This window comes from Abramis brama, assembly GCF_963993115.1.
Source record: "Abramis brama genome assembly, chromosome: 18".
NCBI classification, from domain to species: domain Eukaryota; kingdom Metazoa; phylum Chordata; class Actinopteri; order Cypriniformes; family Leuciscidae; genus Abramis; species Abramis brama.
Window position 1 is genome coordinate 9,831,358 of NC_139980.1, and position 25,907 is coordinate 9,857,264.

Sequence of the window (25,907 nt, forward strand, 5' to 3'; positions counted from 1 at the left end):
CTGTCTGCTCTCCATCCGTTCTGTCCACCTATGGTCTATTCGTTGACCTGGGAAGTACAAATCTGGAAAGCACTTTCAAACTGGCAAGCTCTAATCTGATTGGCTGACTTTATGCAATCAGGTTTTGTTTTTTTGTAGTCTCCCCGAAAACAAAGAAGAAATAATCTCTGGATTTGGCAGGGTTTGCAAGGTTACTAATTTAACGACTAAAAGAAGAAATTTAAAATGCTAAAAGGAAATTTAGGCATCACAACAAAGATTACTTTTTAACAGTACTATAAATTATTGTATCTTTCAAGATTAACTTTAAGAGAGTGTAAGATGACAGCAAGGTAAAATACACAACCGTTCAAAGATACAAAAATACAGTAAAACAGTACTGTCAAATATTATTATAATTTAAAATAACCTGTCTATTTTTAAATAATTTAAAGTGTAATTTATTCCTGTGATGGCAAAGCCGAGTTTTCAGCATCATTCCTGTCACATGATCCTTCAGAAATCATTATAATATGCTGATTTGCTGCTCAAGAAACATTTCTTATTATCAATGTTTAAAACAGTTGTGATTACTGTTTTTGTGAAAACCATGATACATCTTTTTCCAGGATTCTTTGATGAATAGAAAGAATAAAAGAATTATTTTGTAACATTATAAAAATGTCTTTACTGTCACTATTGATCAGGTTAATGTATTTCTTTAAATAGGGGTTGTGACTTTTTTTCATGTATTTTTTTTATATCCCTTGAGGTTCACTTATAATGTTAATTAGTGTTTGCAATATCTTTCTGAGGTCTGTAGGTACAGTCACAAACGAACTGTTTAAACAGGACGCATCAAAGTGAACAATCTTAAATCTTCCATATTTCATGTTGTCAGCAGATTCAAGTGCGTTAAGTATGTCAGAAACTGTACGGGTATCTGTATACTGTATCCAGTGTCGATGGTGTCAGTGATTATAATGGGTTCTTCTCTTTGCTGTTGATGCAACACAATGCTCATGTACTAACCCTAAACTTTTGAACAGCAGTTAAATGTATGCATATACATACACACAGACACATATACATATACATATATATATATATACACATATACATATACATATATATATATACATATATACACACACATACATATACATATACATATATATATATACACACACATACATACACATATATATATACATATATACATATATATATATATATATATATATATATATATATATATATATATATATATATATATATAAAAAGAAAGAAAGAAAGAAAGAAAGAAAGAAAGAAAGAAAGAAAGAAAGAAAGAAAGAAAGAAAGAAAGAAAGAAAGAAAGAAAGAAAGAAAAACCTTTACCAATAATAAAAACGGAAGCAAAATATTGTGCATCCTGAAACAGTCTTGGAGTGGCAGAAATTCCTGTTTAGTTTAGTTTTTTTGCCATTTAGCCAAATGAAGGACTACTGGAGTTTGAAAAGCATGAATGCAACCTTTGGGTCACAGCAGTTGCAGGAAAAGTTAAAGCACTTCATTTTCAGACCCATTCACTGTTGTTTCGTTCTCTTCCACTCTATTGATCTATAGTCAAAAAGTCTTGACCTGGACAGTCCATTATTCCCGTTTGCTTTCACCATCTCTCTCTCAGACCCCTCCCCCATCTGTTTGCCTCTAATTGCATGCACAGCACATAAAACAGAACCAGACTGTTTTCTTTTCACATAGAATGTCTCATTGCATCCCTCTCTCTCTCGCTCACTCTCTCTCTCTCTTTCTTACAAAGTGGGTATATGCCTGGATTGTAGGAATGTGAGCTGAAGACATTCCTCTCCAGATTGGCTGAAAAGACATCACCCATCACCATCAAATGGGATTACCAGCAGGGTAAGGGAAAGTAAGTGAGAGAGAGAGAGAGCGAGAGAGAGACACGGGAGGGGTATGAGCAGAAGAGAAATAAACCCTAAACAAGGCAAACTCAGCGACAAAGAGAAATTGGAGTCCAAACTATTCTCTGCTGGCAATAAAACGGTTAGTACAATGGCCTTTATGAACCAAGACTCCACCAAGCAAACCACTGCTCCAATACTGCTGCCATGAGCGAAGTGCCAACCCATACACACATTAAAGTGCTAAACATTCAACTGTTCAAACTTGGAACACAAGTGAAAAAGTCAAAGCCACCAACATAACATCTTTTCCAGATATTCTGGAGGTTTTGAGTTTGAATAAACTACTTTCTTGCCAAAGCCCTGTGCAAAACTAGTGACTAACATTATTTTTACTGAGCAGAAAATTTCTGAATTGTTTTCTGTACCTCTTTTAATTTATTCTATTCTTTTCTGGAGCTCTAATTCGTCCTTTTGTCTTCAAGTATCCCACTTCACTCTCATCTACTTTTTAATCCTCACATGTATCCACATCACATCAGTGGATTAAATGTGTTCTCTGTTTATTCTTATCTGTAGTTGTGAGCATTGAATCATCCCCGTCTTTTTCCAATGGAAATATGTTGCATGTTAAACAAAAAATACAAAAATCCTATATATATAAAAAAAACTAAATTACAAAATAAAAACAAATGTCAAAAAAGCAACAAAAAACAAAAACTCCTAAGTAAACATAAAGTGTTAAATTGTTACATATCAACAGGTTCTCTCACATATCAATGGACAGAAATAAGTTGGTTTTAAAATGCCTCATTCATCCATGCAAGTTACTCAAAAGAAAAAAGAAATAGTTTGTACCTTGTTTTTTCACCTGGGTAAAGTTATTCCCGTTGCATGTAGGTAATTCCTTACAGGTGTGTGTGTGTGTGAGTGTGTATGAGGACTGCGGCTCTCAGTCAGCTGCTCTTGTCTTTATATTAAGACGCGCAGACACGCGCTGAGTGACGCGTCGTCTGCCTCTCGTGCTCTGCTCTGACTCACTAACTGCAGTCTGTGCTTGTCTGACATAAGAAAAGTCCTGCAACTTAACTTCCACAATAAAAGTCCCGATGCTCAACTTTATTTAAATATAATACCGTAGGTTAATTCATATTTATATATATATATATATATATATATAATTTATTATTTAAGCTAGGGCATGTTTAACATTTCTTTAACATTTGACAGCTCAGGTAAATGAAAAAGGAGTGTTATAACACTTGTTTTTAAGTTTGATGTACTTTTTTTTATACGTTTTTTTAAACATCTACAACTTATACGTAAAAAGTAAGCTGTGGTGTGATGATTGTTTTGCTGAAAAATAATTATTTTACCATCTTTGATCACCACAATCATTTCAATATTTAATGAGACACGCTAGTCAAAAAATGTGGTAAATATTATGGAAAATAAAACGAATAAAATTGGAAACAAATGTAAAAATTACTTTACAAAACTTTGAGAATGTTCAGATTATGGATGTTATGTGCTTTTCTGTCATTTAACATTCAATAACAAGACTGCAAATCAAATCATAAACTAGACAAGACATAATTTTTTCACTTAAAAGTTGTTTTACGTCCTGTAAATATTTTTTATAAATATTTATATTTTTACAAAAACTTCTACTGTCACTTCAGGAGGGGGTGGTCATGTATTAAAGCTCATTTCTAATCTATTTAGAAAACCAACCCTAAAAAACTAACCAGAAACTATTCTTTGTCACAATGTAGAAGATTATAATAAAATAAATCCAGAATGTTTCATATAAAACATCCAAAGAGAAATTTAAGCCACTTACATCACTCCTAATACATGCGCTTGCTTTGTGTTACTCCTCCACTGTTTAAACCTTCAACTCAGATAACATCTCGCTCTTGGAAATGATATGAGTTTGTTTTAAAAACATCCTCTAAACCATGTAAACTGAACACGCACTCAATGAGCAGACAAAAAAAAAATATATAAAAAAAAAAAAAAAAAACAGTCTAAACCTTATAATTAAAAAAAAAAAAAAGGGGGGGGGGGGTATCTTTGATTATGTGCAAGGCTTATTTTTTTCCATCAGTCAGTCTCTTTGTTTGAATTTCAAGAAATTGTTTTAATCTGCAGTTGTTTACTCAGATAAATCTGTATATCTTGCGATGTGTAGAGAGATTACTTGATTCTTGGATCATTTCTACATCTGCAGTAGATAAAGTGTTCTGGCACATTTTCCAGCCTCTTTATCCCCCAATTCACTTTCTGTTCTTGACAATTTTGTTCTGCCGTGTTATTTGAGTGTGTGTTTGAATGCATTGTGACTTATTTTAGACTAATGGGAGTATGGGTGCCGTTATCATTTATATGAGGGTGTGTAATGTCTATTTTCAGAAGTGCTCTGTATTATTCTATGTCCCTCTCTTGGCTCACTTGTGTGCTTGTGTCAGGGGCGCAGATGAGTCGCCCCTTCAACTCTCATGCTAATCCTCAGGAGTGACTCATAACATCCAGTAAAGAGCTAGTAGATATCTGCTGGTGTCAATCACTACAATAGCCATTAAGCTATTTTTTTATAATCATGTATATCCGTCTTTTTACACTAAAACCGTAATATATATATATATTCGGAACTGACACATTTTATGACGCACTGATGAATGTACACAATTACATAAATACAGAAGAACAGATTTACCCAAAAGTATTAAAATTCTTTAAGGGATAGTTTACTCAAAAACGAAAAATTTCTCACTCTCATAACTTTCAAGCTGCCCAAAATAATCCTAAGTAACCCCATTTGCAAACAATGCAATTCCCAGAATGCTTGAGACTGTGAGAATGTGTCATAGATAGTGTTTGTGAGAGAGGAACACTCACTATTATATGTCTCATATGCCAAACATCTCTGTAGACAAATACTTTTAAGCTCTTCAACAGGCCATCAGTTAAGGTTCTAACTTTCCATCTTGTCAACACACTAGTTAACCACTCTCACACACACATTCAAGGGATAGTTTATCTAAAAAACACAAAAGAAGATATTACTATCTATACACTTAAAGTCATTAGGGTCTAATGTGGTTTTGGACCCCATTGACTTACATTGTATGGACAAAAACAGACACATTTTTTCAAAATGTTTCCGATTTTTTTTTCTTTTGTGTTCTGTAGAAGAAAGTAAGTCATTCAATTTTTGAATGTCATGAGGGTGAGTACAGATTTAAACTATCCCTTTAAAAATGTAGTTTTATATCAAACTATTCATCTAAGAATTAGATATTTTTGTCTATAAATGTAAACATTACACTTCTAAATGACTTCAACTAGTTTATCTTCTAAAGCACTTTTGTGTCTTTCCGCAGTCATCCAGTAACACATTTTTTTTTTTTTTTATTGAGATGGCCTGCTCTGGACTCTCTCTTCCATATTTGGAAAGCTGCTCTATTCCCAGTGGGTCACTTTAACACCGTTAGCCAATGCAGTGCTGAGTCTCTGAACCCCTCAGCCAATCCCACATCCCCCTCATCTCCTTATAAGGACTGCACAGTCAACAGTGTTCGCCTTCCCTCTGGCCTTCTTGGCCACACTGTGCTGCTTAATCATTCTAAAGTAAACTGGCGGAATTTGTCAAAAGCAAAGCTAATGTTTTTGATCTGTGATAAGTCTCTTTTTGTCATGCTGTGGTTATTAAAATGTATCATAACCGCATTTAAGCATCAGCAATATTACTTTCAGGCCATTTCAGCAAGGATGCATTAAATTGATCAAAAGTGACAGTAAAGACATTTTAATTTTCTATTCATCAAAGAATCCTAAAATAGGTACTATTTTTACAGTATTTTTGATTCAGTAAATGCAGCCTTGGTAATCATCACTTTTTTCAAAAACAATCTTACCGACCCCAAACGCTTGAACAGAAGAGTACTTTCAGGCTACTTACTAATTAGCTACCTTGCCAATTAGCAATTGTCTACAGTATTTTTATGAGCCGCAGTTGTATTGTATATAAATAAACACAAAATAAAAAGTCACAGTCCACAGTGGAAACTCTGGGTTAATTTCTAAAAATGAGGCTCGCAAGTCCAAGAAAAACCTATTTGCGCTATTTATCAGCAGAGGTGCAAGAATGATAGGAAAATGTTTGGTGAGCTGTGTCACTCAACAAAACTGTACGCAATAAACCATTAAACTGAATGCTCTTGTAGAAAGCGTCTCTATATGCTTGTTTTCTTTTGGATGTGCTTCTAAACCACACGCAACGCCTGTGCAAGAAAATGATTGTTAATACACCATTTGGGTCTTTACGAGCAACACCTCATAAACAAACCAGCTTTGAGAAACAGCGCTGAGTCAGACGCCAGAAATGCAACTGGCTGACCAGCGCTCCACGGATTTAACCATAATGCTGGGCATAACGGCATGGTTTAAACACTGCACCCGTACACCGTGACCTCAGTGCTAAAGCTTTATCTGTCTTCACTTTGAACTAACAAAAAACTGACCCGGGCTTCGTTTCTCAAAAGCATCGTAAGCTAGATCGTAGAACCATTGGCACCAACAGTTACGAACAACTTAGCTCACAATAGTTTTGAGAAACGCAGCCCAGAGAACCTGACTGGAATGGGGAGAAGAAATACAGATATGGGATATGAATATTAAAACCTCCTTCATTGGAACTAAATTGGTCAGAATATAACTACCACAATAACCACATCAGCACTGTAAACTCAAGCAAAACATCTGAAACTAAAAACCCCATGAGTTTGAGAGAAAGCTAGTGTGGTTGTGGTCAAGAATAAGAGAGCTCAATGAAATGTGACCAGATTGTTTGAGACCGACCCTCAGTTTGCTGCAGTTGTCTCGAGTGTCCATGACAACAACCCCACAGTGGCTCATGGCGGTTTGTGGCAGCCGGTGCGGTATGGCAGCAATGCAGTCGGCACGAAGATAGCAATACACAGCACTTCAGCAAGGATTAAAGACTTCCTTTCTCATCTGTTATCCTTTCTGTCTCGCTCTTTATCTCTGTCTCTCTTTTTCTCATTTACTTTGCCACCATGGCGATCCACTAATCCAAAATAAACAAAAATCCTGAATGTTACGTTGAGTAATCGTTTAAATATAAACACATAATGAGTAAGGAGGTAAATTATTGCATCATTTACTTCAAAGAGACTTTGCAGGAGACATTCTGTGTCTGTCTGTCTCAGCGACACGTGATGAAACGGTGAGGATTCCTGGCTCCTCAGGTCATGATCCAACCCTCACCCCTGAGCCAATGGTGCATTTATACATCACTCTGGTCCTTTTGGCTCAGGAAGTGAAGGATTATAGTCTGACTTTCTGTCACTGGTGTGGCTCTGACAGGATACAACACCTTTTACTTCATGGAAAAATGTAAAAGGATCTGCTGTACCCTTCACCTCTGTACACACACCCGTCATACGTCACTAAAAGACTGATACAGACAAGTACGGATTAACTGTCACAGATGTTTGATACTAAATCTCATGAGAGTAATATGACAAAAGAATAATATCTTGAAAACGTTCTGACAGCAGGGTATCAATAATTGGTGCAAAGGAGTTATTTACAGTAATTGCGTAGAACAAAAGCATCATCCTGATTTCCCCTTTTATGAATTTTAAAGGGACTGTGTGTAGGAATTTCTCTCATCTAGTGGTGAAATTGTATTTTGCATTCAAACGAACAATGCTCTCCAGCGCCTCACTTTTTCAAATGCGCGTTGCATCTATGGTAGCCGTTATGTACCAAAAAGCTATGACAGGATGTCTTATAATAGCACTTCGAGTTTTTCTTCGGGTGAACAGGTTTGTTATTTAAAACAAACTGAAACTTGAAACAACGAAAAAAAGAATGTTACAGTATGAATTACTGACTGTGAAAAACATTAACTATGGTAATTAGTAGTAATAATGCCTTCTTTACTCGTTATATTTTTTGAAGTACGTGCATTAGATATCATCATCATCAGAGCCTTCTCTAACGTTACTTTACTCAATAGCTGCTATTCATCAAAGAGCCTGTTTAACTTTGAACTATAAATGTTCTACTGTCTATATAATAAAGTACACAACCAAGCAATGAAAAAAAAGCTTGTAATTAAGACCGTAACATTGACTTACCTGTCGAGAAGAAAGCAGGCAACTTCAGCGTCTCTTTTGAAAGCTTTCTCCTGCATTAGCTATCCCGACACGTTTCCTTTTACGGTCTATTTTGGACTTTTTCGACGATGAGGACATCCTGTGACTCAGCATATGTATGAATGAACGGTGTATAAATAACCGTACAGTGCAGCCTTTTAAACTTGCCGCGGCAGTGACAAGCGCCTCTCTCTGCTCTGCTCCTCCGCTTCTGCTGGCTTCAGTCACGTGACGCTGGCTCTGAACAAAAACGCGTTGTGGAAACGCGTTGGCCTAGTACTTTTTGTCCCTTACTGCTATTATAGTTTTTCAAGATGGCAGAACTACATGGAAGCCTCCGTGGACCTACCCGTCCCATGCATATAAAGATAATAAATTCTTCGTTTACGAGGATAAGTTTGATCATTGGCATAGGTATTTGTACATCATTGAGGGCATATTTATTAATAAAAATTTTGATTTTAGATAATAAAATACCTAAAAAGCTACACATAGTCCCTTTAAATGCAACTTTAAATTCAGCATCATTACTCCAGTCTTCAGTGTCACATGATCCTTCAGAAATCATCCTAATATGCTAATTTGGTCCTCAAGAAACATTTCCTATTATTATCAATGATGAGAAATTTGTGCTGCTTAATAGTTTTGTGGAAACTGTGACAAAAAAAAAAGTCAGGACTCTTTAATAAATAGAAAGTTCAAAAGAACAGCATTTATTTGAAATTGAATATGTAAAAGTTTTTAGTTTACCTTTTGATCAATTGAATGTGTCAAAAATGAAAAATAATACTAAAAAAAAAAATTCTGACTGACCCCAAACCTTTTAACGGTAATGGATTTAAACCAGAGTCTCCTTTCAACACCAATCAACTTTTTTTTCTTCAGTCATGTCTCATCTCGCCTAGTGGTATACAGTCTTCACCAACTGGTATCAGAACACTTTCAGTGCTCGCTTACTTCTCAAAAATCTTCAGATATTGGTGGAGTGGTGGTATCACATAACCACTACTATGCTGATGCCAGGAAAAGATCCAAAGCCAAACAGACAGTACATTTACGAAAACGCACCCCGTGTTCTCATGAAGAATTAAAGTAAATTTGATCCAGTGAAAAAAGATGCTTCAAACACAAGGTTTTCAGAAGGCTCTCACACAAACCTACAGCACAGATCTAGTATAATCTAGCTTTAATTCAAAGGGGCTTTTGTGAAATGTCTCACTATCTTAGCACACATTCATCAACCTGTACAGTTGATATCAGATACCACCTGCTGCGTATCTTGAATTCATCATACGCACACAAATACACAAGAAAATGGACATATGCGACAGCAAGTATACCCTAGAGCATAATGCAAGCAGTCTTCTCACTTTCTGTCTCTGTGTTTCTTTACAAGCTCCAGGTGTTATCATTTCAGTGTGGTATGGACTTTACACACTGTGAAGCAAGTTCCCATAAACCCCTGTGATTTCAGCCCAACAAGATCGTAAATCAGAGGTGCACACAACCATCTCTCTTCTTACACAGATGCTCCTGTAAGAAATTGTAGTCTGCCTCGACCCAGATTCCACTCCAAAATATATTTTAGAATGAGCTCATCCCCAAAATGGCTTAATTATCATAGAGATGAAAGAAAGTCAAGTTATATTGTTTCTTCACCATTTGGGTTGATCACATCCTGAACAAATGGTAGTCAATTGTAGAATGGGACTGGGTGAGGGACACAGAGAACTTTCTCAGACAATGGGATGTCACAACTTCATTAACATGCATTAACTGTTGCAACAAGATCAACTAAACATTAAGAACAGGATAAAAGGTTTAAGATTTGGATGTTCTGGGTTCATTCTGACGCCGGTGAACCCAAGGTGCTTTGTGTACCTTGCCACTGCTATGCTGTAATAAACTTCATTTTTGAGATCGTCCACATCATTTTTTCTTACACTCCTCTGAAAATAAAACTTTGGCTGTAACAGGGATTTAGTTGCTCAGATAAATGTAACAATTTGAGTAATATGCCTTCATTATAAGATTAATTTTATATGCCATATTCGCCTCAAAACGGACCCACAAAGCCTTTCCTCTTGGTCAGCTGCAGGTGAACACCCACCAAACACCCTGTTCGTTCACACCTTCCTCTTTTTGGGTCCCTTCCTGTGCTGAAGGACATTGGGCCCTGTCTATATCATCAAAGTCTGCCAAAACACACTGTGTGGTTTCCTGTATGGCGTGTATCCCTGCAGGGTGTAGCGTCAGTGGCAGGGAGAGCGATAAAGGGAGATTTGAACATGTTAATCAAAGTGCATAGTGCAAAGGTGTTAAACGTTAAAGGATGTTCACTCAACACTTGTTAGAAACAATGAAGAAGCACATGTAATGCCCCACCCACATAAATATGTTTAAATAATTTGTATAATTATCAGCTGAGTCAGTGTCTCTATGTGAGTCTTTTATTTAATTTAGCACTGAATGTCTTAAAACTCTTACATTTGGGTGAAAGTTAAAAAAAATTGTAAGAGATATTATCAAAAAAAATAAAAGGATAGTTCACACAAAAATGAAACTTGTGTCATCATATACTACTCACAACTGCATGACTTTATTTCTTCCGTGTAACACAAAATCATTTATTTCCATGCATTTGCAATGAATGTGGCCTGGGACATTTACACTTCAGAAATGTTGCAGAAGCACCATAAAAATCATAAAAGTGGTTTGTGTGCTTTTAAAGTCATACAATAATAACAGACTGAAATGTAAGTCATTATTCACTGATTTTCTTTAATCATTGAGCTGAACTCAACTGTATTGGTCTGATTTGTAAAAGAATCATTAAAAGTTTTGTGAACTGAATCAACTGATTCATTTAAAAAGAATCTGACTCAAAAGAATGATTTGTTCAATAAATCAAACATAGTTACTTCTCTCACTGTAAAAAATTTCTAACCCTCCCAAATCAAAAATTTCAAGTGACAGATAACATCTAAATTTTTCAATTGGCCCAAGTGAAATTCTTGTTGCAATAGTCTGTTAACATTGGCTCAATGAGAAATAATACGTCAGACTAATTGAAAAATTTAGATGTTATCGGTTTTTTTACATTGCTCATAACTTTCAGTGAATAACTCGAATATAGTCCATGAAGACTCGTAATATAGTCCATGAGTCATCTTCTAGACCACTTTTATGATTAACTTTTAGAATTTTGTAGCTTGACAGCCCCAGTCCTCATTCATTTCATGATATGTAAAAAAGTAGCTGGAATATGTTTAAAAAATGTAGTGGTTTTGGGTAAACCGTTCAAGATGGACTAGATATATGAAGGGGGAAAATTTTGAGAAAAGAACAACATATTTGCAAGCAAACAAACAACTGCTTCAAAACAAAGCTTTTTAGTAGGCAGCATCATATTGATTTTAGATTTCATTTTAAATAACATGCCTCATATTAAAGCAATGCTGTTGTGCCAGCAAATGTCCAAGTCCCATCGCTGAAACATGAAACATGAGACCGGGTGAAGTTTATCACCCTTTTACTAGTTTACCCAAAGAACATGACCAGAGCTGCAAACTCATACTTTCCACTTGTCCTCTAATTGCTTTACGGCAATTCTGCAAATAACATAATCACAGATGTAATTGATAAATCACAGTAACGCTGAAATAAAGTTGAACTAAAGGAGAACTCAAATCACAGGGGACCTGTAAAAGATAAATGTCTGCAGCTACAATGTGGTCTTAAATCCCCACTTCATCATCCTATTCAAAGCACTAATGTGAACAGCAAGTATGGGAATATCCACAGGAAATCAGCTGGAATGTGTAAACGTGTTTGGAGGGTCACAAGGCAAGGTTCAGGTCTGTTTGTACCCGGAGGATGCTAAGAGACGATAACATGCCACACAGCATGTAGAAATGACCTCAGGGTAATTATACAATTATAAAATTCCTGTTTTTACAACCAAATGACATGGTGAAGTGACTAGTGCTGGGTAGAGAGCAGTTGGATGGTGTGTGTTTTTTTGATGGGGTGGAGGTTCTCATTATCTGCTCCCCTGTTGCGTCGTTTCTAGCGGTTGATTTGTGACGTTACAGTGGAAAATCTTTTGGGGAAGCAGCTTTTTAAGGCAACAATTTGCAGAAGCTCAAGCAAAGACAGGGTTTTGCCAAACGGCATGCCATTTAAACCTCAGCTTGGACCTCGTCCACAACTAGAAACAATTTTCCTTTCATAGCTAACACATGCCTGTCAAACCCACGCACATAAGCGTTATTCACACTCAGGTTGCATCAACCTATTCTTTGTTTTACCTTTCATTTGAGAGGTCGTCTGCTTGCTCATTTGATCTGGAATCACAGAACGGATGGGGAGATGTATGGAGAAAAGTCACGAATAAAACCACAAGGACTAAATGTTGCCCTGTATTCCCAGTACAGCATGTACACAATGCAAAGCTTGCCATTTACATGCTTTATTGTGTATACACTAACAAGAATGCACACATAGAATTGACTTTTTTTCTCTTTCTTCCCAACATCCACCCACTAAACACACACATGGTTGTAAAGAAGAAAAGGCATCGAAATTAAACGGAAATCAGCTAATAGCCACAGAGACAAACAGCCCTTAAAGTCTTTTCAAACAAATAAGTAGTCCTGTGTAAAGGTATGACCACAAGAGCCTAAAGTCACATTCACACACACAAATATATTTCAGTGCCACACACAATCCAGACAAGATTACAGAGCTGAACTACATTTATATATAAGACTGACTCTGCCTAGAATCAACAAAGAGTCCCTCCCTCTGAGACACTTTTGCTTTTATGTTGCTGCAGTTCACGTTTATGTCATCCTTTGATCACTGCCAGAATAAAAACTCATTTACCAATGCTCTTTTACTTTGCTGTGAAATAAAACTTTTAAATAATATGGTAAATGTTATGTTGCTTATGTTCGCAACATGTCATCCACTTCACAGTTTACATCATTACAACTGGATCTCACTATGTTAAACAATGATGTTTTTGTCAAATATGTAGTTTTAGAATATATTATCTCTGTCATGTGAATATTTATCTTTATTACATTTGTCATATAAACAAGTCCACGGTTCTGAAGTACATCACATTAACTGCTCCAGGTTCGTTTCGTATAACAAAAAAAGGGGAAAAAAGACTTGTGATTCAGTGAGGTAGTAAACAGCAGCTCTGAATGATTCACTGACTGGGTGATTCAGAACGGGTTTTAGCGTTTAAAAGCTTGATAGGGAATGAAAAACTGAATGTCTTCATTCAGAGGCTGCAAAGAACACCAGTGCAATGGTGAAACACATCTGGCACATGTTTACAAAGAAAAACAATGGAAAAGCAGCCCAGCATAAACGCACTCTGTGTGCATGAGTTCAAGGCTATTTCCAGAATCTTTTAGACTGATTCATTAAAAAGAATCTATTTTGAGTCATCTGTTCGGGAATTGGACATCAAGGCTCGTGTTGTGTTCACTGCTGTGTTCAGGACACAGGACGCTGTAACTAGATTGTAAATAATAAGATTGTCACAAATGTTTATTTTCTGCATTTTTGGTTTTAGTCACAGGTTTAGGATCTCTACATAGCACATAAGTTAGGACCGGTATAACTTGGAAGGTCACTGGGAATATTTTCAGGCATGTAAGTACTGGCTTGCCCTGCATGTTAATGTTGTGCCCTTGGGCAGTGCACTTAACCTTATCTTGACCCTAAATTTAGGGATGTTGTCTTTAAAAACTGGAACAGCGCTAGTGAGAATCAAATTGCACCTACTGAGTAATCTACAGCCAACTATCTTGAGGCATTGAACATTACACCAAAATCCACTGTCAGATCAGTGCTCACTATAACCCATGATAAATGATAAAAAGAGAGTGCAGTATGAGATACATCTAATACAAAAGATCCTTCTGAAATCTGTCTGGAGTCATAGCACAACTGCTAACACATATGCAAACACATACCGCACACATCTCCCAGTGATTTATGGCACGCAGCAATGCCCGGCCTCTGACATGGTGATAAAGGGACGGAATGCATTTGTTCTCTAAGTGGGGCTTTCCCATTAAACCACCTACTGACATACAGTACGTAGGCAGCTGGGGTAGTGTATCACCACAGAAACATTGGTAAATGTTAACACTTTTGATCAGAATCAGAATCTGTTTATTTTACTTAAAAGTCTAATGTTTTAAGGTTTGATGTTGGTAGGATTTATAAGAAATATTATAAAATATGCCAAAAGCTGCATGTCAAATAAATGGTAACACGTCAAATGAACCCAAATTTGCAGTATTCATGACAAAATATCTGGATGACTCATTGTGCATCTGATAAACACTCTACAGGAGTCAATTTGTAAATGGAACGGCAACACAGCTAAAATCATATGGTCATATAACAATGCTATACTGCTTATTTGATCAAAAATGCAGTAAAACAGTAATATTGTAACATAATATTGCCATTTAAAATATCTTTTTTATTTGAAAAAGAAAAAAGAAAAATCGCTGACCCTAAACTTTTGAACAGTAGTGTACTACTACTTTATTTTTCCTCATTAGGCAGGAGCAGGTGGTATTAGTGGGAGGGACATTTTCATTTTAGGGTGCATTTAATAAGACGAAAATCAGTCAGAATTTTGGTAAATTTTGGTAAACTTTTTAAGGTTAAACTTAGAAACGAATGTTCACCTGCTGCCTTAAAACATGAGTAAACTCAACTGAAGATGAGTAAACTCAACTTAAAAATTACCTTTGTTTCACCTAACAAATAGTCAAGACCCTGGATTATATTAAGTTGAATTTTTTACTTGTTGAAGTAGAAAACTTGTCAAGACAATGGAGTTAAAGAGAAGAAATTAGTTCAAATAACTTAATGGGACTGTGATGATGTAGCACGTCCTGATTTTGCAGAGTTAGATGCGTGGGTCAACATGTTTTGTTGATCCTGGAACATTCCTGTCTGAAAATTTCATCCTAAACATATCCCTAACTTAACATAACTTATGCCTAAAATCAGAGGGAAATGATAGGTGAATAACACTGATGTAGAATCACCTAACCCTGGTTTTAAGCCTCAACTTGACATAAACTGTAAACTTGTCCCTCAAATCTGATTGGTTGATTGAAACGTTGTTCCAAAATCAACAAAGATGTGGATCCACAAACATGTTGTACTTGGTGAAATCAGATTCTGTGATGATGCACAAGATTCAGCTGCAGTACTCACAGTTTAGGTTTGGGTTTGGTGGGGAGAGGTGGAGCCTTAACCGCTGAAGGTGATGGAGGTGGAGCCGTCGTTTCCTTCACACTTGAAGGTGATGGTAGATTCTCGTCTGGTGGCTTGTTTAAGGTCTGACCATTTTGTAGAGGTCTGTTGGGTAGACTTTCATGAGGCTCTTTATCTGTGGAGACCTGAACAGGTAATGCAGTGATGCTGGGCCAGATGTCCAGCTCGTTGATCTGGAAGGCCTCAGCACTCGGTGGGGTTTTGGGTGGGACTTCCAACAAACTAATCTCAGTGGGTGGAGGAGGTGGAGGCGGGAATGATTGGTTGTCCTCAAACACACTTTCGTCCCCAGATACACCGTTGCTGGGAAACTCTTCTGCAACTAGAGATACAAGATGACAAAACATACAGCTCATTATAGGGTGAGAACAGATTTATTTTCCAATTAAGTGTGTTGAAATCCAGTTGGCCCACATCACAATCCATTTCAGTGGAATAAAGAAGGAAATAAAGGTCTGAATAACCAGGGAAATCAGTTCCTGGTTTTGTCACTGTAGAACCATAGTTTTTACAATGATTAAATCCTCATTGCAAAACACCAACACACCTACAGTGGGAGAAAAAAAAACCCTTATAATAACTACCTATAAGGGATCAACAGTTAATCCACAGCTAAAATGTAATCCTTTATTAGACATGAAATCTGTCTTAGATTGTCTCAGGTTTACTTAAACAGCTCTGTAGTAAACTTGAGGCTTGAGGACTCCTGGAAATATGAGTACACATAGTGTAAACATTCATCCCTCTTCTGCCTTTGCCATGTGACACACACAGCTATCAGCACATACTGCATCCTCACTCCTCACCCCACACTCAGATCTTGGAGTGATGTAGACGGGACGTGGCTGGTTGAACTAATGCAATTGACATGTTTTCAAGATGTACCACACTGGGCCGCATAACATGTCATCAAAAGATCACTGATGGAGATGCTATGCCTTTTTGGAGCCGGTATTTTTTGTTACTGCTTTGTAAATGTCATTACAACTCCTGTGTTACATCACTTAAATGTACTGCTTAAAATGAGAGGTTGCTGTAATGTTGAAACTAATAAGTGGCTGTTTACTTTGGTTAATTGTATTTGTTTTCAGAGGTTTATCCCTTAGCCTCCTTTCAAACAATGTCATATTTAATACACTCAAACAAAGGAATAATTTACACAGGGAATAAACAGGAGTCATTCATTTTGTGCAAAACTCTTTCTTATGGTGTAAACATCACTAAATTGTGTTTTTAAATTTGTAATTTATGCTTAAAAAATATAACTATATCTATATATATATATATATATATATATATATATATATATAAGGATATAAGGATGCATTAAATTGATCAAAAGTGGCAACTTAGACTGTTGCAAACAATTTCTTTTTTAAATTAATGCTGTTCTTTTTAACTTTATATTCATCAAAGAATCCAAAAAAAAAATATTATGGTTTATAAAAATATTAAGCAGCACCTGTTTTTAACACTGATAATAATAAGAAATGTTTCTTGAGCACCAAATAAGCATATTAGAATGATTTCTAAATGTTCATGAGACACCGAAGACAGAAAATTATGTTCATTCATCACAATAATATATTATTATTATTATTATTAGTTTTTAAAATTGCAATAACATTTACCAATATTACTGTTATTATTATATTGATTAAATATATGCAGCCTTGGTGAACATAAGGAGAACAATAACAAAATCTTACAGACCCCAAACTTTTGACCGGTAGTGTATACATTAACAGTATATAAGATGGAAATTTGTTATATATGACTGTTTGATCACTGGTTTTCTTTTCACATGGACATGTTTCTTTAAATTTTAACCTCCTTTTACCCCAATGTTTCACTAAAATATTTAAATATTTACATGGCCATGAACTTTGATCTCAGATATAGTCATTGTAAATACAGTGTAAACACACCTGGTGTGACAGTGAGTTGTGCAGAGCTGTTAACTGAGCCGTATTGGTTGGTTGCAGTGCAGCAGAATAAACCTCCATCTTCAGGGAACGCCTCTGCAATTACCAACGTGCAGATTTCCTCTACAAGACCAATCACAGAAGCCATCAATTACAGAGTCATCAAGATCTAAGCAATATCAGATTAGAAATAGATTTAATTATTTACATTGTGACACACACATAAACTTAAATTATTACAATGAATTTAACAACAGTCCGATAATTCAATGCACAAGCTACTGCAACTGGCCAGTTTTACAACACAATCTATTGCAGTCAAACAATGCTATCTCCAGAAACACGAGAATCACATAAATATTGCTTGTAATGAGGAAGGGATGTAGACCGGTATTAGACAATTAGATAGACAGGTGTGGTGAATCTAGACAGATAATTGATGGTTACAGAGGTGATTCAATAGCAGAGAGAAGTCTGCTGCCGCAGACACAGACTGTGTGTCTCATTCCTTTTCCTTGTTTTTTATGAGGTGATTCAGTAAATTGTGAATACTACTTTGGGCAATAGCAAGGGCCTTGACCCCTACACATTGGGACACTGATGACTCAATTACCCACAACATCATTAAGGTTACATCATTCATTTGTTTATCATACATATTCATTTTCGCTGTTAAAATGAATAAAACCATTATGAAATGTGCTCACTTCCCTTTTCTGATGACGACATTTCTGATAAGTGTATGGAGTGAGTGGCTGATATTTGCAAATTTTTATGCAATCTGGGAATTTCTATTGAGAAATTCCGTTTTAAATGAGACAGGCCTACTAGGAATTAATGACTCCCCCCCCCCACGCACCCCCGGCTGTGTACGTCCTAATAAACTAGTGAGCAGATTGAGACACACCCAAAGATAGAGGTGAGAGTTAATACTCTTAGAGCAAGAAGGTGAGCCATACTCATGTACAGAGAAAGTGTGACTCATTAAAGGTTTAACCCCAGGTGCTGATATACATTCGTGCCGTTCATTTGTTCTGTTATTCAGAGATTTTCGCACCATATTTAGGCCATATTGCATGCATAGCGATGATGTCATGTCATAAACATAGAGCTTTCTGACAGGCTAAGAGAAATATCATCTTGATAAATCCATATGTACACATGTATCTGAAGGAAAGTGTTTTATGAAGGAGTGAAAAGAGGGGAAAGTGGAAGCAGGAGTAAATATAAAAGACTCACCGGGTTCTGCTGCAGATCTTGGCTCTGATGAAAGAGGGATATGGGAATTGAGAGAGAAAAACAAAAACCAACACAAATGACTACATATCAGTACATCAATAAACCAAACACAGTTCCTAAAATAGTTTAAATAGTTACTCGAATAGAAATTTCGTTTTGTGTCAAAACCCAGATGACTTGCTTTCTTCCCTGGAACACAAAAGGGGGAATTTCGCTTCCCTGATAGCAGAAGTTTAAACATTGGGAATAAAGACATGGCTTGAATCACTCACTATTGTCTGTGCATTCTTAAGAACCAACGACTCATAAAATACTGCGCTTCATCTGCTTGCTCTGAGGCACAAGTAATTTATTATGTACGAAAAAGGGGCTACAGTGGCCTCCCCAGTTGCTTCCAGAAACGTCCATTTTTATTATTAATACTTTGCACAGTTTCCCAGGAAGTGACACTTTTTTTTATCTTGAACACATGGGATGGAAACGGTGCTTTATGTGCAATGTTTTATGTAATATACCAAATTTTTGAATTTTTTTTACATAAGAAAGAGAGGCGATCATTCTGATCTATGTCGATTGATGGCAGTCAGCGTCTAACACCATTGTGGTATCGGTTTTTAGAGTACAAAAAGAATAGTGATACTAACAATAGCAAAGAACCACTGAATGTCCCTTTAAATGGTTGCCTGAGTAGTTCCTCTTACTCTTTTGCAGGATGCGGAAGTCAGGGGAGTCCTGGATCTCCCGGCCCTCTCGAAACCACTGGACCCGCAGAGGAAGACTACCTCTCACCCGGCACTCCAGAACCACCACCTGACCTTCAGATGCCTGCGCGTCCTGCAACATCTACAGAACAAGAGAAACACAGACTGAGAGGTAAACACAGGGAGAGAGGACAGACAGATGAATGGAAAAACTGAAGTGACAGATGAAAAGGTGTAAATCCACTAATTCTGCTCTTTCTTCAGCACCTCTTTCATTCCCATGTACTGTACATACTCTTTCAGGCTAAATACATAACAGACATAGAGGTAAGAAGCTGTCAGCAACCCATATAAGTAAAAAGGCGGAGTTTAGTTTGTTTATACGTGTGTGAGAATTGCTTTCTGTTGTGTGTTCACTCACTTTGAAGCTTTGTGTATGTGTGTGTAGCATGCTTTGTTATGCGTTTAGCATGCTTGACGTTGTTATAGGTTTATTTAAAGTCAAGAAGTACGTCAATATATGCAGCCATTTCATTTGTGTGCCTGTTTGTTTAGGACTGTGATGATGATTCAAAACTATGTATTATAAAAAGGCACATCCTTCTCATTAGAAAGATTAAAGTCTCTCGGAATGAAGATGGAGTGGGATGATGGGGGTCTAAAAAAACTAACTTTTATCTTTAAGGAGGTGGAAAATTATTTTGCACATTGAGAAAACATAGCATTTGGCATTGAAGTCTGAAGCTCTGCCTAGGCCTGCTCAGAGCACTGAATCACATGAGTCACAAATAAAGTCACACACACACACACGCGAAGAAAGAGAGAGCGAAGAGGCCTGGAATAATTTGGGAAAGGTCATACCATGATTAATTCACCCATTTCTCAAAGAGATAGAGACGTGTGTGTGTGTGTGTGTGTGTGTGTGTGTGTGTGTGTGTGTGTGTGTGTCGCCTGGTAAACCCTACATTCAGTGGATTAAATGTCCCCACGATGTCCCCTGACAAATGCAGGAAGTTTTCTGTGAGGTTAGGGGTAGAGTTAGAATATAAAGTGTGTCTATGGAAAGTCCCCATAAAACATGAAAACACAATGTGTGTGTGTGTGTGTGTGTGTGTGTGTGTGTGTGTGTGTGTGTGTGTGTGTGTGTGTGTGTGTGTGTGTGTGTGTGTGTGTGTGTGTGTGTGAGTGTGTGGGTGGGTGTGTGTGTGTGTGGCCATGTCATTACCTTAGTGAAGCTAGGGGGCGCTTTGACAAGAGCATCACTGGCATAAAGTGAGGAAACTGGACTCTGGACCTGAGGGAGAGATAGACAATAAGTGTGGTTATGATGGATCTTTCCAGAGAGTACGAGTTTTTTATAAGTCCATCTGCTGTTGTCATTCCTAATGAGTCTTCCAGACATATTTGAGCATGTGCATTTCTCTGTCATTGAAGTAAATAGCAGTCAGTGAAAGTTTCCATAGAAGTTTGCTAAATCTGACAAATCTGCCGTGATGACTTTTAATGTCCCCGACAACCTCACTTGTTAGCAACCATTTTGTTCAAGACACATAAAAGCTTTGAAAAATGAATGAGTGGGGGTATAACTGACATTTTTTATTGTAGACTAAAAACGTGAAAACATCTTGAGGTTGTGTTAACCACAGACCTTATTTCAGGCATTTAACCAAAAACCCATTCAAAAAGCTCATTGACTTTGGGACAATGGAACTTGCAGCACTTTTTAACAGTTTCAGCGCAAAAATTGTGTATGTGTGTGTGTGTGTATTTCTTACTCTCTGTGGTGTAGCAGAAAGAGGTTGGACTAGCGTGGAGCGGTGAGGTTGGCTCTCTGAGCTCTTTGGTGATGATGTGTGAATCGTCAAGGAAACTGAGCTAGTTTTCTTCTGTGCCCTGAGAGAACATATCAGCAACACTAAAACAAACCTCATTCAGACCTGAGAGAACATATCAGCAACACTAAAACAAAGTCATAATTAAAAAAAAAACATTAAGATATAAAGTAAAGGACACCTCTCACATCTTGCAATATTCATGCTTTGAGTCATCCTGGCTGAAAGTTAAAGACATTTTCTAAAGCTATGACAAGCGAATCAATCTTTTTGCTCCATCATAGTCTATTAACATTTCTTCACATAAAGTTACAGTTCATTATATGTGACCCAGTTAAAGAGGTACCGGAATTTTGAGGCAAAAATACTCAAACAGCTGGGTTGTATTTGCCTCAAAAGGTCAGTGGTCAGAATTTGTTCCAGTGTTGGTCAGGGTTATTATAGGTAACTAAAACTAAAGCCATAAAAACATTTTAGTTACTTCAAATAAAATAACTTAACTATAATAAAACAAAATATAAATAACTTAAATGTATCTTATTTCAGCTACTTGCCAAGGAAACATTTATCATTTTCTTTGAGCTTAACTTGATGTACTAAATACTGATTTACTAAAATAATTAAAACGACAACTGAATAAAAACTATACAGACAAAAAACTACTAAAACACAACAGAAGTTTAAAACTTTAACTAAAATGAAAACAAAAGTGTAAAAATAAAAACTATTACCGTAATAAAAACTATAATTGTATTTCAATAGATGTCTACTATGAGAATGATATCATATTTGAACACATATAATGCTATATCCACGTATAATAAGCCTTTACAGGTTCATTTAAAGTCTAACAGTGTTTGTCTGACTTTCAAAACATTAGGTTTCCAACAGCAAATATATAGAATGTAAAATGTAAGTTAAGAAAAGTTAACAGAATAATTGCTCTCTAACACGCACCAACTTACACACACAGTGAAGTAATATCCACTCCACACTGTATGAATTTTCACAATGCAGTTTGCACCTTATAAATGACTTTGGTGCCAATGAGAGCGTAATCCCAAATGGCTGTGATGATGTCAGAGGGAACCAGAGCCAAGCGCTTAATAATTTGTGTAAACAGAAGGGGAAGACTGAGAGGCCAGCAGAGGCAAGAGAGGACAGGAAGAGAAATGAGCAGATGAGTTCAGAGGTGACTGAAGAGAGTTCAAGCAATGTCACAAAGAAATAAGGTTAGACAACACGATTCCTAAATTCTTGATTAATGGATAATTGGCAGTTTAACAGCCTTGGCTATTATTTAAGGTCAGTTTAAACCCAAAGAACCTACCATGTTCTTCGCGGTGGAGTAATATGAACCTTTATGTCACTGGGTGAATTAGGGGCTATTAGATAATGCATAGTCGAGGACAGTAAAGCTGTCAGCTGAGGTCTGAGTCAAAGGGTTGAAGGTCATGCAAGGAAGAACATGCTGAAACACACATACTGTGGCATGGCTCCAGACCTAGACTTCGACACGGATCCTTCACCTTCTGAGTCTGAGGAGGAAACACCTTTATAGAGAGAAATACAATAAGTATTGCAATTCCTGGTCTGAAACATGTTCGGCTGCAGGCTGCCTTCATTTTACTGAATGATATTAATCCACAATCTGACTTGTGATGCAGCCTGAAATCAAACCACACCATGTTCTAGCCAGTACTAGCCAGAGGAGAACTGGCCCCCCGACTGAGTCTGGTTTCTCCCAAGGTTTTCTTCTCTATTTCTGTCACCGATGGAGATTGGTTTCCTTGCCACTGTCGCCTCTTAGTTGAGGACACTTAGGGCCAGATTTACTTAAACAGGGCAAATTAACGTCTGGTTTAAGACATGCTTTTTTGGGCAAATAATGCTGCAAATACCAGAACATTGACTAGTGCAAACCTTAGTAAATCACCTTGCATTATTCATTTAAAGGAGCTGTATGTAAGAAATGTATTTCAATTAATCATAAAATGGCCCTGATATGTCACTAGACATTAAGAAATCATGTTCATTTCAAACACTTATATCTCTGACAACAGTAGTTCGGCCAGGATATTGTCATTTAAAAAGTGAAGTTGCAGCCCTCAACTGATGTTGATGTTGTCATCTTGTGTTTTGGCCTGAAGCGCCACCCTCCACCTATCTACCAATCACGAAGTCAGTAGTGTTTCGGCATCTGGGTTGCCAGCTCAGCTCTAGTTACCACAGCTGCAGCTACAAACGTTCCTGCTGGATCCTGCAGCCTATCTGGCAACCTCGAGTCGGGGAGGGAGGGGGAGGGGATACACCGCTCTACAGTAATTTGAAAGTGATTGCAGTACCAGTTTTGGCCACAATCTTACATACGGCTCCTTTAATTACTCTCCTCCAATAAATTTTGCATCTGAAATGTAAACTCCTACAAATGCATATGCAATAAGGTCAGCCGCAAAAATAACCCTGTCCACGCCTTTTCAGCGCTAATTTTTCACCATTTTGTTAGTAAATCTGGCTCTAAATATTCAGCAATATTATTGATTTGACCGCACTGACACTATCAGATGAGAACTGAACTGCGCTAGATGATGACATCACTGTTTTCTGCAGACCTTCTTTATAGCTGAATTGAACTCATTACATAATTGATGAAAATTACACAGTTATTGAACTGAACTGAACCAACATAGAACTGATCTGATTTCAGCTGAATAATGACACTGTTGTCTTTTTAGAGATGCTTTACAGAAGAATTGAATTCTGTTTGCATCAATGAATCATTTTCCTGTTATCACTGTAAAGCTGCTTTGAAACAATTGTATTGTATAAAGCACTATATAAATAAAGGTGACTACTGTTAAAGTACCTCAGCAAATTTGTGTTGGCAAAATACAGTCATTTCAATAAGAAACCATGAGAACGGGAGTTTCGTCTAAGGGTGAAAAAGTTTGAACGTTTGAATTGGTCACGTGAATTAACAGCGTTGACCAACAGACAGCTGCTTGTTTTGAAAGTGACTTCTGTGTGACCTGTAAATTCTTAATGGTTTATTGGCCTTCAAAGACACAGCCTAACAGCCTTGGGTATTATTTATGGTCAGTTCATACCCAAACAACCTGCCGTGTGCTTTGGGTGGAGTAATATGAATTTTTATGTCACTGAGTGAATTAGGGGCTATTAGATAATACACAGTCAGGGCCGGTTAACCTATCAGCTGAGGTCTGAGGTCAAAGGGTTAAAGGCCACGTGAGGACAAACATGCACACATACTGTGGCATGGCTCCAGACCTAGATTTTTAACACAGAAGCACTTTTAAAGTCTCCATGCAATTTCCCCAAAATGTTGCTAATGTGATCGCACCACAATACTAATAAACATAATTTAACGTGTAAAATATAATTACTTTGTGGTATAGTAAGTAATTATTTATGTTTTCATTTTAATTAAATTGTATGAATGTGAAATGTGGAACAAATTTTTCAGTACAAAATAAAAAATTGTGTAAGATAATTATTTTAGACTATCAGAGATTATATCTTGAATTAAAACCTGTTAACAAATTGAAGCATAAACTTCATTAAAAGGATAGTTCACCCAAATATGAAAATTCTCTCATCATTTACTCACCCTGAAGTTGTTCCGAACCTGTATCAATTTCTCTAGCTGAGTTTCCTGTATAAACACAAAAGAAGATGTTGATGATTGGTAACCAAACAGTTGATGGGCCCCATTGACTTCCATAGTATTTTTTTTTTCCCACACTATGGAAGTCAATGGGGTCCATCAACTGTTTGGTTACCAACATTCTTCAAAATATCTTCTTTTGTGTTCAGCAGAAGAGAGAAATTCATACAGGTTTGGAACAACATGAGGGTAAGTAAATGATGACAGAACATAAATGCCTTTAAAAAGTTTTAGTCTTATGCTTATAACATAAAAAAGAAAAGAAGAATTTCAAGTAAATGTTTATATTTTAAAGGATTTTTATATATTTTATTAGCACTAATCAATAAAATAATATTACCTAGACGTAGCTGGGAGCTCACCTTCAATATAAACCTCTGCAGAGGTGTTGTCTGCTCCCAGTGCGTTGGAAGCTACGCAGGTGTACCTGCCGGTGTCGTCTTCAAATGCTTCGGTTATCACCAGAGTGTGCAGGTCACCATCACGACAGATCTGAATATCAGGGCAGTGGTGCAGCTCCCGCCCCTCACAAAACCACCTGTGCAATTAAAGAGAGAGCAGCATGTCAGTCAAATGGTGTAGCCAATTACAGAGCTATAATATTCCTAATTAAATCCGATAAAGCTCTGGTCAAAGCAATCACTGATTCCTCTCTCAAATAATACAAACACTGAAAAAAAAATGGAAACTGTGAACTATTAATCCAACAATCAAATCTGTAACAGTACTAAGTAGCATGGTTATACTGGAGGTCTTTTGTAAGAATGTGATTTATGTGTGAGAAATTGTTTAAATAAATGTAGATGAACAACTGAGGTCATGTTTACAGTAAATCCACTGTCCGCTTAGTTTGCTGCAATCAATGTTCTCTTACAGTCTCTTACAGTTGTGTGTGTGTGTGTGTGTGTGTGTGTGTGTGTGTGTTTCTGGCATCACTAATCCCCGCCAATGCTCTCATCTCAGGGTGAGTCAGCTCTAAAGAGACAGAGAACAGATTTCCCTGATTAGAAAGATATTTCTCAACTCATGAACACTGAACCAGATGATTCGCTCTTTCATCAAAACCTAAAGTCACCATGTAATCAAAATGGACAATTCTTTTTTTTATGGAATATTGCATTATGAATGATT

At 36.8% G+C, this 25,907-nt stretch overlaps 1 protein-coding gene across 14 annotated transcripts in view; it reads right to left on the reverse strand.

Moving 5' to 3' along the window:
- The window catches only part of palld (palladin, cytoskeletal associated protein), an 88,207-nt gene that overhangs the window by 23,401 nt on the left and 38,899 nt on the right, over nt 1-25,907 (reverse strand). For 3 of the 14 annotated variants that reach the window (XM_084091451.1, XM_084091453.1, XM_084091443.1), the window contains 8 exons: nt 25,139-25,314; nt 22,578-22,644; nt 21,035-21,152; nt 20,485-20,553; nt 19,260-19,401; nt 18,559-18,582; nt 17,323-17,442; nt 15,335-15,716 (listed from right to left, as the gene is read on the reverse strand). In XM_084091451.1, the coding sequence (XP_083947577.1) occupies nt 15,335-15,716; nt 17,323-17,442; nt 18,559-18,582; nt 19,260-19,401; nt 20,485-20,553; nt 21,035-21,152; nt 22,578-22,644; nt 25,139-25,314 (1,098 nt within the window). Of the gene's footprint in view, nt 1-2,744; nt 2,935-12,384; nt 12,421-15,334; nt 15,717-17,322; nt 17,443-18,558; nt 18,583-19,259; nt 19,402-20,484; nt 20,554-21,034; nt 21,335-22,577; nt 22,645-24,719; nt 24,765-25,116; nt 25,315-25,907 lie in introns of those variants that run through there. The other 11 variants (XM_084091447.1, XM_084091440.1, XM_084091450.1 and 8 more) reach the window with 9 other exon arrangements.